A 15,032-nucleotide genomic window follows, 5' to 3' on the forward strand; every position below is an offset into this window, starting at 1 on the left:
TAAGACAACCAATAGGCCTATATGAAATGTAGGCCTAATATAAAATATTACATATATTCATTAAATGTAATAAAGCACATGTGACTAATGTGCTTTCTTTTATTCACTAAAACAATGCGATTCGCTATCTGACGTAGCAGCCTTTATGACTTTGACTTAAATGTGTGGTTTATTTTTCAGTAGTCTTATATGAATGTTAAATATCAGCACCTTTTCATGTGTTTTGCATTACATTCATATGTACCTTCATATATGGAGATGGCCTCATAATAAAGCACTGTGATGATGTCCCACATACGCACACTGGTAAAGTGGGACGCGCGCAGAAATGAGATCAACTCCGCACTGATGGAAATGATCGTGCGCGTGAACTCAATTCCAGTAGAGGACGCACTTTTGTTCTGTTCAAAAAGAAAGAATTAATTTCTGTAATTGTCATATTGGGGTAAATTATTATTTTATTGTGTAATGCATAAAAACTACCAGCCTCTGGCTGATTGTGTCTTTGCCATTTATTTTTCTGATTTAGTTTTATACTTTTTGAAGTCCCTTTCCCATTCCATCTCTCTAAGTACCTTTTTGAAGAGTTTCATTCTGACTATAATTTACAAGATAACATGACGTTTCAACCCTCTAAACTCGAAAACCTAAGTTCGTTGATTTTTAAAAGTAAAAATATATGAATAAATTGGTTCCAAGTTAAAACCTGCAGTTAGATTATTGCAGTTTTTATGACAAAAAAATATGAAATCGACTTAATTTGAATAAAACTGAGTTGAAAATATAATATATAGGCATATGTAATATATATATATTTTTAAGGTTAATGTCAGGATTTTGATTTTTCTCTGAATAACTTAGTCTAACTAATTGACTTAAGGACAGTATGACATTATCTATCTATCTAGGTACTCAGTGTAGTTGAACTTAATTTTATTCACTAAACTCATCTACAGGTTCACAGGGCGGGTTGGTTTACAGTGCCAAGACAAAGGCGAGGCTGTTGGTTGGTTACCAGTCAGTCCATTCACATGTAAATCAGCCCTCATAAATGTCCCTCTTCAATCGCCCACTTTGCACAGTATATTTAGTGCTCGTTAGCACAGACTTTTGTTTCGAACTGAACCCGCCGACCATCTGCCCCCCATTCAGGCGTCCTCTCAGCGGTCTCTATACTGCAGCAATATGGCCCCTGCGTCCCGCAGCAACAGACACGAGGAGGACTATTTCGGAATAAAAGACAGAAAGGTACGCAACGCGTCTTTTTAATCCCACAAGCAAACGTTTATCGACGCTTTCCACAAGTTAAACGCATTCTCTCTCCCTCTTCAGACGAGGAAGCCGCTGGTGGAGAAAAAGAGACGCGCCCGCATCAATGAAAGTTTACAGGAGCTGAGGCTACTGCTAGCCGACCCGGATGTAAGCTTATTTAGCACTTCTTCAAGCATCTGTATCCAGCACCAACATACAGCGCAAAGACAGTCTTAACGTCGCTGTTTATTTATTTATTTTAGGCGCAGGTAAAAATGGAGAACGCCGAGGTGTTGGAAATGACCATGAAGCGCGTGGAAAGTATCCTGCAAAACAAAGCGAAGGGTAAGAAGAGCTGTTATCAAGTTTCATACAGGCCTGCATTTAAAAAAACACCCCGACTCGCAGTGAGTGTATTTGGGTCGTGACGTCACGCCGCTTTTCTCCTCCGCAGAAGCTGACAGCGTGAACCGCGAAGCTAACGAGCGGTTCGCCGCGGGATACATCCAGTGCATGCATGAGGTGCACACCTTCGTGTCCAGCTGTCCGGGAATCGACGCGACCATCGCCGCCGACCTGCTGAACCACCTCCTGGAGTGCATGCCTCTGAACGACGAGGATCGCTTTCAGGACATCCTGTCAGATCTCCTGTCGGACTCTAGTAACTGTGGCACTTGGCCTTGCGAGGCGACGTACGCCGCGTTGTCGCCCGGAGACAGGAGCGTGGTCCGCAGCGGCTCCTCAGTCTTGTCCCCGGCCCCTTTCACCACCTCCAGCGATGACCTTTGCTCTGACCTGGATGACACGGACACGGTGCACAGCCGAGTCTCGGTGGACGCCAGGGAACAAGCGCCAAGCGTGCCAACCGTGCATCTATCCAAGTCCATGTGGAGACCTTGGTAGACAGATGCTTCTGGAGATCCCAGCTGATTCATGAACAGTATATTTTTACTTTAGAGCTATATAGACATGCAATAGTCCAGGAGCACCTTTCTGACAAACCATGGACAGTTCTACATATATAGGAATAGGGCAGCTGCAACGTTTTTTTGTCATTTGTGACCTTGGACCACAAAACCAGTGATAAGATGTATACATCATCTGAAAGCTGAATAAATAAGGACATTATTTGGCTGAGATACAACTATTTGAAAATCTGGAATCTGAGGGTGCAAAAAAAAAAAAAAAAATCAAAATATTGAGAAAATCGCCTTTGAAGTTGTCCAAATTAAGTTCTTAGCAATGCATATTACTAATCAAAAAATTAAGTTTTGATATATTCTCGGTAGGAAATTTACAAAATATCTTCATGGAACATGATCTTTAGGCCTGCTTAATATCCTAATGATTTTTGGCATAAAAGAAAAATCGATCATTTTGACCCATACAGCTATTTTTGGCTATTGCTACAAATATACCGGTGCTACTTACTACTGGTTTTGTGCTCCAGGGTCACATTTGTCATCGACCCGTTGATACCCCTCAGAAGCTCTTCTTGGTGCAACAATGTGCATTTCAGTTCAGTTTCACACAAAAGTTCGTATTTTTATTTAATTGTTTTTGTATAAGCTAAGTTAAAACAACTCTGTAAGGATAAATAATATTTCTAGGGAGTGTTTTCCCATCTCTAATTATTGTAGGCTAGGGTGTAAATATTTCAATGTTGTGGCTGTAGATAGATCTCTGACATTAAAAAAAAAGATGTAGCCTATGTTATCATTATGATGAAGTAATTTTGAAATAAATGTAAGATGTACTGACATTTAATGTGTTTTATATGTGATTGTGATTTCAATAAAACGTTTTGATTTCCTCACTGTAAAGAGTTTCATGTTATTTTTACGGTAACGCGAATTTGAGGCTTTTCTCGGGACTGACCAAGAGCAGATGCTATGCCGTTTTTAGGCAGTTGCAATTGCTTTGATGAAATAACCAGAGTATGTAACTTGTTTTATCACACCTTTTCTATTATTTCTGAAAGTGTGAACGTCTGCTTTGGGTGCTCTGGCCCTCCAGACGTGTAAAACGTAACGCCTCAGTCACGGTTAACCATCAGCTCAGGCACAATGACTGGCACTATGTAAGGTGTCATGTGGCGCTGTGTAGACTATACGTGTTACTGGTCAAATCTGTCATAGAAAATAAGCAAAGCAAAAATAGATGTTTGCAGTTTAGATTTAATAATGACATTTTGGCGGACACTATGGTTGTAATGGTAAGGGACAGATCGTGAAACCGGCAACCTTACGTCCGTTAACGTGGTTTCAGTAACGTTTGACGTTCCGTAACTGTTCAGCCTGATCATACAACAAAAGATATTTACTATAGAAATGTACGTGGAAAAATTATGTTAATTCAAATGACTTTTCCAGGGGATGGGGTTGACGACTTCAGATGAAGTCTAGCTTAAAATATAGCAGTTAAAAGGGTAATGTAATAGCCTACATGTAACATATAACGGTTCAGTAACCACCAAAAAGTTACATATTGTGTGAGGTTTTAAGTAACTTACTGTATTCGCGCGGTTTTCAATCACGTCGACAAAAAAGAAACAGCACGTTAGTTCCATTACATTGGTTAAACATATCCTACCACAAAACCATTTTGGAGGTTTATTTTTAAATTCAGGACGGTAACTGTACTAGGCCTGCGCCTGCAAGCCGCAACTAATAGCGGCTGACAGAAAAAGTAGCAATGTCTGATTAAAGTTGAGTTGTCTAAATGGATAGTTTTAAGATCCGCTCAGTGTCTTAGTTAATATAAATCATCGTTTGATGTAAATTAAATACGTATTAACTCTTTTAAAGCCACATATAATGTTCGCAGACTGTTGACAGGTTGTATTAGCTCTGCTTTCATCGGATCGGGGCCGGATTTTCGGTTGTTGTCTTGGTAGGAGGCCTGAAGGAACCATTCACACCTTGTACTCAAATTGGCGCAGGTGTGAAGGAGAGGAACTAGCTCGCCTTTCATGTGTGGAGGCACAAACCCCTGTCTGGGCGCGCAGCGAGTGGAGTCTGATCACATGAAGGGAAGCTGTGCGTCCGATGTGCGCTGTATAATAATAAAAAACTGCTGTAACGGTCGTCTGACTTTGAACATATGGCGCAGAAAGGGCCCCTCAGCTCCAACGGTCCATTTGTGCAGGACTGGCTTGTACTCAAATGATTATCAGAACAACAAAAAACTGATAATAGGAATTTACATTCCTCTTTGATTTACTTATTTTTTTTTTTTAATAAAAAAAAAATATATTTTTACATTTATTTGCAATGTTTAATAAAATAATTGGGATTGCTTTCCGAGTTGCCAAGTGAAAAGCAGTTTATAGCTAAATCAAAATTTTATATACATTTACATACATTTTATTTAAAGCAAATATGCTTTATAGAAAGAGGGGTCTGTCAAAGTTGAATAAAATCCAAGATTGATTGTTTAATGTGACTATTTGTATGAAAAAAAAACTGATCAGGGCTATTTAATTCCAGTTTAAATTCCAATTTTATGTCATTTTTCATGATCACAATACATGAAAACGTGCTGGAAAATGCAGTGGTACATTTAAAGTAACGACTGATGCATATAAATGTAAGAAGAAATGCACATTTTAAAATGCATAAGGCATGCTAATCTGAATTATTTACCGAAAAGCGGTTTAATTTATCTAACCTCACATAGGCTATACATTGTGTTTTAAATAGGCTATAACAAGAGGAAACACACAAACAAGAGTAATTTTTAAAAAATAGACTTTAATTCAAATTCACTTCAGCATGAAGGAACACCGTATAGTAACAAGTTCGAAAGTGACAGAACACAAACACATTTATTCACAACGTGGGCTAAAAGTTTTTTCCTCGACATTAAAGGCTTAAGAGGCCAAGTTGACCTCCACATTAGTGTTATCTTTGAACCTGCTATTGAAATCTCATTCTGCCCATATGTCCCTAAGGTGTTTTTGTGCTGGGGATTTATGGTAGTTGTGGTCATACAGCAGGTTTTCACAGGTTTAGGTAGGGACACTCGGTGAGATCAAAACTTCTGTCTGTGTAGATTCAACCTAGGGCTTATAAAAGAGGAGAAATTTAACACTGAGGTACTACATCGCAACAGACCATCAGACAGCCAGTCTGAACAAGACAACAGCACCTAAACTCTTTAGCTTGAAATACTTTTCACATAAATTCACCTAATGCTACTAATGCACTCGACGCACTCACTATCTGAACAAATAAGCTGCCAGTGCTAAAGCAAAGTGACGCGACTAAGTTAGCGTGGTTTGTGCCAATTACGTAGAGCACGTTCCATCTGTCCTACACTGTAAAAAAAATTCCGTAAAATTTACGGTAAAAAACCGGCAGCTGTGGTTGCCGGAATTTTACCGTAAAAAATACGGTAGCAACGTTTTAGGTTTTACGGTTTTAACTTAAATTTACAGTTAAATACTGTAATTTCATTAACTGATATAATGTTAATATACCAACCTATTGAAGTACTAAAATCTGTTTTGTACCTTTGTAATACACGGATAACCACCAAATGCAGGAGGTGATGAGAAAGTCACATGATGAAACAAAGCCCATCACAAGCAGCTTTTATATAATAACATATATAGAAGGTGCACAGTGTCATTCACACAAACACCAAACACCATCATGGTAACACACATGAAACTGAAATAATGCAATAAACATTAATTTAACAACATTAGGTGTAACATAAACCTAATATACAAAACTGATAAGAAAAAAACTAAGAAGAAACATAGTTATTTCAACAAAAAAACATCAAATTTGAAATGTAACGCAGGGAATTCTGGGAATGTCAATTTACGGTTATTCAATGTAAATTATATGCTCTTTTTCCCCTTCCAAAAATGGTATACTACCGTAAAATTAATGTCCAATACATGTAATGTCCAATACAGTTTTTCACCGTATATAGTAGGGGAATTTACCGTTAACCATTTAACAGGCTTTTACTGTAGCATTTTTACAGTCTTTTACCGTTAAATTCACGGTAATTTTTAGTCTTTTTCACTTCCAAAAACGGTATACTACCGTAAAATTAATGTCCAATACATGTAATGTCCAATACAGATTTTCACCGTATATAGTAGGGGAATTTACCGTTAACCATTTAACAGGTTTTTACTGTAGCATTTTTACAGTCTTTTACCGTTAAATTCACGGTCATTTTAAATAATACATCAGCTCACAAACTACAAGTCCTCAGTGTTAAATTGTGAATTTGAAAGGATATCAGAAACATATCCAATAACACACAAACACCAGAAGAACTGTTTCAAGAGCTTATATGCCTATTCAAAAGAGAAAAAAAAACATAAAATAGTTTTTTTTTTTTTTTAAAGATGTAAAGAAGAAATAAGTTAGTATGTGTATATGCACGTTAAGTGGAAAAAAACTGTCAGGGAAACACTGAAAAGGAAATATTATTCTTTAATATTAAAATCTAACAGTAATGGTCATTGAACAGCTCAGAGTCTGGCTTTAGAGACAGTTTAGACTGTCTGGAAATAATTCATTCACTCGGATTTATTCTCTCACTCATTCATGTATTTACACATCTGTACATATTCACACAAACACATTCACACAGACAAGCAACAGAACGAGTCTTCATCAAGGTCCGAGGCTGCGGCAGGAGCATCTTTCGATGCTAAAATGTCTGCTTTGTCCGATCAGAAGAGGTCTGTATTCTTACAGGTGGAAAGAGGGGTTCAGTTCAGGTGACGGGTTCGAGAAAGTCACGTGTTTCTGAGTGCGTAGTCTTCACTGCTATTGGCCGGAGGCGCCGTGACATCACAGCTGTCTGTTTCTCCCATGTGCAGATCTGGTGGATCCTCCTCTGTCAGGGTTTCACTGACCTCTTCACAGCCGACACACGCCTGCAGATAAACACTCTTATTAGTCTGCATAGAGTTTGAAAGCCATTTTACTTCTTTAATGTGAAGTAGCCTCCTGTATTCTACAATTAAGAAAATGCTGGGAAAGAAATTCAGATTACATTTTACCACCTTAATATTTTTAAATGCAGTTATTATTTAAAAAATGGGACACATTGTGCATTTAATTCTAATTCTACTGATTAATTAAAAAAATAATATTAATATTATATGTATAAAATAAAATGCAAACACATACACACTCAAATATTTACACTACTTTTTAAAAGTTTGGGGTCGGTACTTTTATTCAGCAAAGATGCATTAAATTGATTGAAAATCGTACAAAAATATTAGTTTTATTAAACATTAAACTGTTTTCAACACCGATAATGTTTCTGTAAATATTAATAAAAAATAATAAATATTTCTTGAGCACCAAGCATATTAGAATTATTTCTGAAGGATCATGTGACACTGAAGACTGGAGAAATGATGCTGAAAATTCAGCTTTGCATCCCAGGAATAAATTACATTAAAAAAAAAAATTCAAATAAAAAATAGCTTTTTCATTTTGTAATAATATTTCACAATATTACGTTTTTTTCTGTATTTTTGTAGTGTATACTTTCCATGCATCAAAATAAGAACACCGTTAATGCATTAAAAACTGACTTCAGTATATATCAGTGTATACAGACCTTGACGTCGAATGCTTTGGGCAGCCCACCTCTTCTCATCCAGGGATGCACCTCCACCAGCTCTCTCCTCTGCTCTTCTGTAAAGCGCGGCTGACTTTTCTGCATCTGCCGCAGCTTCTCCCTGTCCTCCCTTAGAACCTTCTCAATGTCACTGCAAAAGGGAAAAAGATGTTTGTAATTTAGCGTCAAGTCAGCAGCATCCATGATTATTTTCATGGTGAAAACCATGTCAAAACACAATAAAAGATTAAAACCTATATATACGCGCTCGAAACCGAATGTGGTTTGATTGGTTTGTTTAGGACTTCAAAAGCAAAAGTGAAATAAAACGCAAACACATACACACTCAATCAGTGGCTAAATTCACTTAAACACTTTTATATAGCGCCCCCAAATGGGCATATCTTTAACCTTCTGTTGTTTTTAAAAACTGGGTATACATTTTGTAACATTGGTTTCCATCCTGTTTGCAAAAAACAAAAAAACAATCTATTTCTCCTGTCTCCGCCCACTCACCGAGATGGTAACTGGTATGAAACATCTTCGTCCACGTTAGCCATGAGCAGCCACAGTGGGTCCTGCAGTACATACTTGATCAGGGTCTCACTCCCATCCAGCGACCCAGAGCCCGAACCAGAGCCTTGCCCCTTGGCCTTATGGGATTTCTGGGAAGAATCCACACTGGCGAAGTAGTTACTGCTGTTGTTGCTTGTGTTGCTGCTTCCTGGGGAAGAAAAAAAAAAAAAGAGCAGAAAGAGTGATGAGAGAAGTGGACCTTTTGAACAGCACAGGTTTATAATGGAAATTCTGTATTGGAGAAACCAAACAAGAATTTAGAGGAAGTGGGAAAAACATTTTAAACAATGTTGTTTATTGTGGGTTTAGAATATGAGGTTCTTCCTCTTTTGGGATTGCTTTTGTGTGGTTGCATAAAACAATGTCAGGATATATAACAATGATCATGTTTTTACTGCATGTGTAGGACTGATCTGACTGCCAGACTTGTATAAACAGACAAATGCATTTTTGCGGTAAAAAGCCCCTTCTTAACGAGGCATTATTAACACAGTCGTCCGTCATAAAAAGGTGGGACAAATAAAATCAGATTTGTATAGAAATACCGGTGTCCTCCTCCCATGGTGAATGCAGCCTTATAGATCTTACAATGTTCGTTCACAACTGAGCTTTTGTTTATTATTACAGATTGGTTACCGAATAAAAAAAAAGAAAAAAAAAGAAAATCTACATGAGAAATACAATAAAGGTAACCGTGCCGTTGTTTTAATCAAATGTATAAATATTTACACTACAATTCAAAAGTTTGGGGTCAGTAAGACCGTTTAATGTTTGAGAAAGAAGCTGCATTTATTTGATTAAAAAAAAACAGTAAAAAGTGTGAGATATCATTACAATTTAAAATAACCACTTTCTATTTAAATATATTTTAAAGTGTAAATTTTTTAAAGTGTAATTTCATTATTCCAGTTTTCAGCGTCACATCATCCTTCATTCTAATGTGCTGATTTGCTGCTCAAGAAATATTTCTGATTATTATCAATGTTGAAAACAGTTGTGCTGCTTAATATTTTTGTGGAAACTGTGATACATTTTTATAGGATTATTTGATGAATCGAATGTTCTAGCATTTATTAGAAATAGAAAACTTTTGTAACATCATACATGTCTTTACTGCCACTTTTCATTAATTTAATGTGTCTTTGGTCAATAAAAATATGAATCAAAAAAGATAATGTATATTAATCTTTAATGATTTAAATAAAGGACTGTCAGCATCAAAATCGATATCAAGACTCAATAAATTGGCAATGTGTAGTAACAGCCCTGCTTGTGTACACTACAACGGACAGATCAGAAATAAATAGGACACTATAAAGATCTATAAACTCACCAGTTCTGCTGGCAGATGTTCCACAGCCGTTAGACCCAGAGCCCATGGAGCCTGAGGTGGCAGAGCCGGTGCCGGAGCGCGAGTCCTCTGGGAGAATGTCCAGCAGGTCACTAGATGATGAGAACGCATCGCTATGCTGACCGTCGACAGGTGACCCTTCATCCTAAAAAACAACAAAAATACAGAACATAATAAAATTCATTCATTTTGTTCTATTTTTATATAAACAATGAATACAGATTTTCCAATACCAAACCAATGTTAAGTAAAGCATTTAAATCACTTTGAATCTAAACGCCTTCAATTCACATGTAAGCCCCATGGCAGCTATTCTCACATCTATAAACATAACTGCATAGTTGGTTTAATTGCTCATTTACAGGTGCATCTCAATAAATTAGAATGTCGTGGAAAAGTTCATTTATTTCAGCATACCAGCTGTATATAAAAATTCTATACTAAATTATCAAAACGTCCAGAATAACCTCTTGGCTCAATACAAAGAATATAAAGTTTTAAGCTGCATTGTTTGTAACATTATAAGAAAGTGAAAGTAGTATTTTTTTATGTATTATTTATTTATTTATAAAACATATAACATCATATCTTGTCAAGGAATCCTAAATAATCCTTTGCATGCTTAAAAACCTAAAGTGAAGAATGCTAAATTTAAAGCAGCTTGGTCTGTAGCATTATGAAAAAGTGAAGAAGATGGTATAACAATGTATTATTATTATTATTATCATTCATTCATTCAGAATTTCTAATTACTATTATCTTAAATACAGATGCAAGTGTGACATTGTATATTGTTGGAGGATCCTAAATAATTCTGCATGCTTAAGGCCTAATGTAAAGAATACAAACTTTTCAGCTGCATGTTTGGTATATAATTTTCACATTCATTGTTATTGTTATTTATTATAATAAAATTTTTTAAAATACAGATATTACTTTTGCAATAATAATCATGTTATAATTTGTTATGCTTAAAGTCTAATGTGACTGCATCAAGATGTAAAGCTTAAATTCGGATCGTCTTGCTTTAAAAAAAGCAAAAACTGCCACCTGTTGGTCAAACCAAAGATTTGCATTTGAGTTTTTCTGTTTTGTGTGTGTGTTGTTTGAATACATTCAGACAAAATGAAAGAATAAGATACGAGAGTAAAAAAATTATTTAAAAAAAACAAACACAGTGGTCAAAAATGCACTGTAATAAGATTTCCAACCTGTGGCACATCCTTGTCAGTTTTAGCTTGCCCGGCTGTGCTTCCTGCTTTCTCCACACTACTGCTGCAGTTGGCCTGTGGTACAACAGATGGCGCCGTGCTCTCCTGCCTCTCAGCAGAGCGTTGAGTCTCCTCTAACTGCAGCAGGTTGAGCTGCAAAGGCGAACTGCAGCGCGACTGGAACAAAGGCGGAGACGGCGGCCCGCCTCCACCCACGGAGTGAGGGGTGGGGCTTCGTGAAGGCTCCTCCCTCAGCTCGGGCTCCGGCGGTTTTGGGGGCTCCTCGGGACACGCGAACGGAAACGGCGGGAATGGAGTCTGTGGGGTAAAGGGGTTCTGGGGGGCGAACTGGGTCTGTATGGTGAATGTGGACTGTGGAGGGAATGGCGCCTGTGCGGCGAAACTAGGCTGAGGTTGAAAGGTAGGCTGTGTGGGGAAACTTCCTTGCTTGGGGTAGAACGGCTGCCGTGGAGCGCTGCCCATCTGTGGGAACATGTAGTTGGGCAGTACCAGCGCCACCATGGGCGTGACCAGAGGAGCCGAATACGGTGTCTGGATGGGCTGCATGGGGATGCGCGGAACCTGGCTGCACTGACTCTCCCCAAAGCCTGAGAGCGGAGCATCTACCCTAGGCTGCATGCCGCCGGCTCCTGGGTACATCTGCAGCGGGTACGTGGGCATCACAGCCGGATAGGCGATGGGGAAGGTGGATTGGGATGTGTCTGAGGGAGACCAGGAGGTCTGGTTGAGGCCCTGCTGCTGAGGTCTGGGTGAAGGTCTACGGCCTGAAGGAGTGCTGTCAGAAGACTCGTTTGGCTTGATCCGTTTGGACTTGGTCTTCTTGCTGCGACCCCGGCGGATCCCGGTGGTCTCCTGTGCGCCACCACCACCCTGCTTACAGGAACGAGCAGCGGGAACAGCTGCAGAGAAAGATGGGAAACAATTATCAACTTAAATCATGTAAAAACTACTTTGATGCAATTTTTTTATATTTACAATCAAAGAACAAAACAAATTGTGATTGGAATAAACAAATAAGCTTTATATGTTATTATATAATATGACTGTAAAATAATAATATGTAATAGAATAAGTAATATAGTAATAATAATTAATGTTATGTTTACTAATAATGTAATAATAATATTAATTATTATGAGGTTTATTATTATTATTATTATATATAGAATGGCCATGTATGGTGTCCCATACTCTAAATTTGTGCTCTGCATTTCACTCATCCATGTGCACACACAAAGCAGTGAGTAGTGAACAAACACACACACACGCCCTCGGGGAGCAGTTGGGGGTTCGGTGCCTTGCTCAAGGGTCTCACCTCAGTCGTGGTATTGAAGGTGAAAGAGAGCGCTGGACATTCACTCCCCCCACCTACAATCCCTGCCGGACCTGAGACTCGAACCCGCGACCTTTGGGTTACAAGCCCAACTCTCAAACCATTAGGCCACGATTGCCCCTTATTTTTGTAAGAAAAATAATATAAAAATTCAGAATAACTGTAAAATTGCAATACTAATATTTATGGCTTGTCTTAATTAATTTTTTTATTTTTAAATGATCAGATTATATTGATATTGTTATTATTAAATGATCAGGTATTTTTCACAACATGTTTTGGATGATGGTAGGCGCACATTGCATTCCCAAAAGCATGTTATAAACGACACATTATAAACTCAGAGCACATTTGCAGAGATGTATTTGTGTGGAACAGCATTTACTGTGAACCGAGCCGCTCAAAGACACTGAAAACACAGGATCATGAGCTGCTCACGTGTAAAAGAACACAGTGCTGTGCAGCTTTTGACTCAAATCCTTCCTTACCCTCCGATGCGACTTGTCCTTTCCTTCTCTCCAGATAGAGGGAGCAGTCGGCTTTGAAAGCATGCACACCTCGCAGCTCTCTGAAGCGGCTGAGGAACGCATGCTCTTCCTTCTGTGTGTGCGCCGCCAGAACCTGCTTGGTCAGGCCCAGCTTCTTGTAAGCCTCTCGCTCCTGATTGTGTGGCGAGACTGCAGCCGGAGGAACAGTGAGACCCTGACCTTCAGTGCCTTCAGCGCTGGGGACATCCTCGATGATCTCTGCAAAGAACAACACAAGACGTTTAACTACAATGAGCAACGTGTTTTCCCAAAACTCAGGTGACATGACCAGCACTTGTTTACGGGCTGCATCCAGGCCTTCTCAAGTTTATCTCATGCATGTTGGGATGGGAATCAGAGGAAAATGCTAGAAGGATGCATACATTCCTGAAGCCCTGCCAGGGTGATTTGCACCTTTATTTTACTCATCAACTCAATCAAATGGCTTCGCAATCAATTTTTTGTCCCTATGTCATGGGAAGATTTTACTAACTTTGAAGTTTGGAAGAGAATTCTTGCTTTGGAGAGATGTGTCTTGTTGAGGATACGACTAAAACAAAAAAGTTGTTTTTTTACCAAGGAAAAGACAAAACACATACAGCTCTAATACAGATAAGTTAGATATGTATCCAAAACCTAGTGAGCTGCATAGGTAGCATTTTATTATTTCTCCATATTGGACGATGCATATCAACTGTTACTGGATATAACACTGTTAAATGTTTGTAAAAAAAAATAAAAGAAATAAAAAATAAAAAATTCATGCAAATATTAAAACAGATATCCATTTTCTTTCTTTCTTTCTTTCTTTCTTTCTTTCTTTTTGATTTGGACAAAAGAGTATAGATTTCTCATATAATTTATAACATGAAAATTATAACAGGAAATTTATGTTTTATCATTTTAATTTATATTATTATTTTAAATGTTGTTTATTAATTATACATTTTTTATTATAATAGCAATGACTAGAAACAATTATATTATTTATAATTAACATTATTATCATCATCATTATGTTTATCATTTATTAATATATTTATATTTATAAATAAATAAATATTATATAATAAAACTATTATTTATTAATTATACATTTTATTATACCAAATTAATTAGAAACTATAATTTAACAATAATTTAAATAATTATTATTTTAAATTAATTTGATAATATTAGCATGACTTATTAAATATATTATAACAAAAACTATTTGAAAATTACTATTTTATTATAAAAGTTTTTAAAATATAACTTTTTCAATATCAACAAGTACAGATACTTTTTATATCTTGCCAAGAAAATTGTTCAAATGCAATTAAATGGACAGTTTTGCCTAATTGTGCTATATAAACACAGTATATTTATTCTCAGCATCATATTGTTACCTTAGCAACATGCTAATGGAAACTAAAATGATTTCCTATGTAGGCAGCAGACATCACGACAGCTCACTAGGTTTTGTAACAGAAACATTATTTATAAGAACAGATAGACAGGAAAGGAAGACAGACAGATATACAGAAGAAATCAATTTACCTTTTTTGTCTCCTACATGTACAATGGTGCTGCTGTAGCTGCACTGGCTGGTGATGGACAGCACGCTTTCAGGTTTACTGGGCAGCGCGAGTGGAGTCAGAGACGGACTCACTACACCAGATCCTGGAGGCTTCTTAGACTCATCTAATGATGAGAGACCTGGTTGGTTCTTTAGATGGTCCGCCTCTGAACACAGAGAAAATGCAGAACAACCAGGTTTCAGAACTGATGTATTTAAAGGGATTAACAATAAAGATGGCCTGACAAGCAAATACAACATTATATATTCATTTATATTAGATTTTCATGTAAATGTGTTTTTATGCTTTGTAAACTTTAACATTTGGTTTTGTGTGATGGACTGAACACAGCAAAACTAGAAATTCTGCCGATTTAAATATGCTACCAGAGCAATTTTATCTGGCTGGTTAACCAAAAGAAGTTTTGTTGAAATTGTTGTCGACGATACATTCAAAATCAGTTGAAAATTATGCTGTTGTTTTCCAGCAAAAGTGTGTTTATGAATTAACAACAGTCATGGAGTAACATTATTGCAGTACAAAATTCAGATATTATTGCAAAATTAAAAAGCAAACATATATATATATATATATATA

General features: G+C 37.2%; 2 protein-coding genes across 2 annotated transcripts in view; one reads left to right on the top strand and one right to left on the bottom strand.

Annotated features, from left to right (window-relative positions):
• The first annotated feature begins 1,014 nt into the window (after positions 1–1,014).
• Positions 1,015–2,324, top strand: LOC107737402 (transcription cofactor HES-6-like). The gene is made up of 4 exons (XM_016548892.1): positions 1,015–1,248; positions 1,333–1,419; positions 1,515–1,596; positions 1,706–2,324. The coding sequence occupies exons 1-4, from the start codon at positions 1,186–1,188 to the stop codon at positions 2,152–2,154; spliced, it is 681 nt and encodes a 226-aa protein (XP_016404378.1). The 5' UTR covers positions 1,015–1,185; the 3' UTR covers positions 2,155–2,324.
• Positions 2,325–6,623: 4,299 nt separating this feature from the next.
• Positions 6,624–15,032, bottom strand: part of LOC107737392 (period circadian protein homolog 2-like) — a 32,654-nt gene continuing 24,245 nt past the window's right edge. The window contains exons 17-23 of the mRNA XM_016548883.1: positions 14,416–14,601; positions 12,838–13,095; positions 10,996–11,915; positions 9,767–9,929; positions 8,374–8,581; positions 7,858–8,008; positions 6,624–7,159 (exon numbers count right to left, since the gene is read on the bottom strand). Coding sequence (XP_016404369.1) covers positions 7,019–7,159; positions 7,858–8,008; positions 8,374–8,581; positions 9,767–9,929; positions 10,996–11,915; positions 12,838–13,095; positions 14,416–14,601 — 2,027 coding nt within the window. The 3' untranslated portion in view covers positions 6,624–7,018. The remainder of the gene's footprint in view (positions 7,160–7,857; positions 8,009–8,373; positions 8,582–9,766; positions 9,930–10,995; positions 11,916–12,837; positions 13,096–14,415; positions 14,602–15,032) is intronic.

This window comes from Sinocyclocheilus rhinocerous, unplaced genomic scaffold, assembly GCF_001515625.1.
Source record: "Sinocyclocheilus rhinocerous isolate Xijiao unplaced genomic scaffold, SAMN03320098_v1.1 scaffold1095, whole genome shotgun sequence".
NCBI lineage: Eukaryota > Metazoa > Chordata > Actinopteri > Cypriniformes > Cyprinidae > Sinocyclocheilus > Sinocyclocheilus rhinocerous.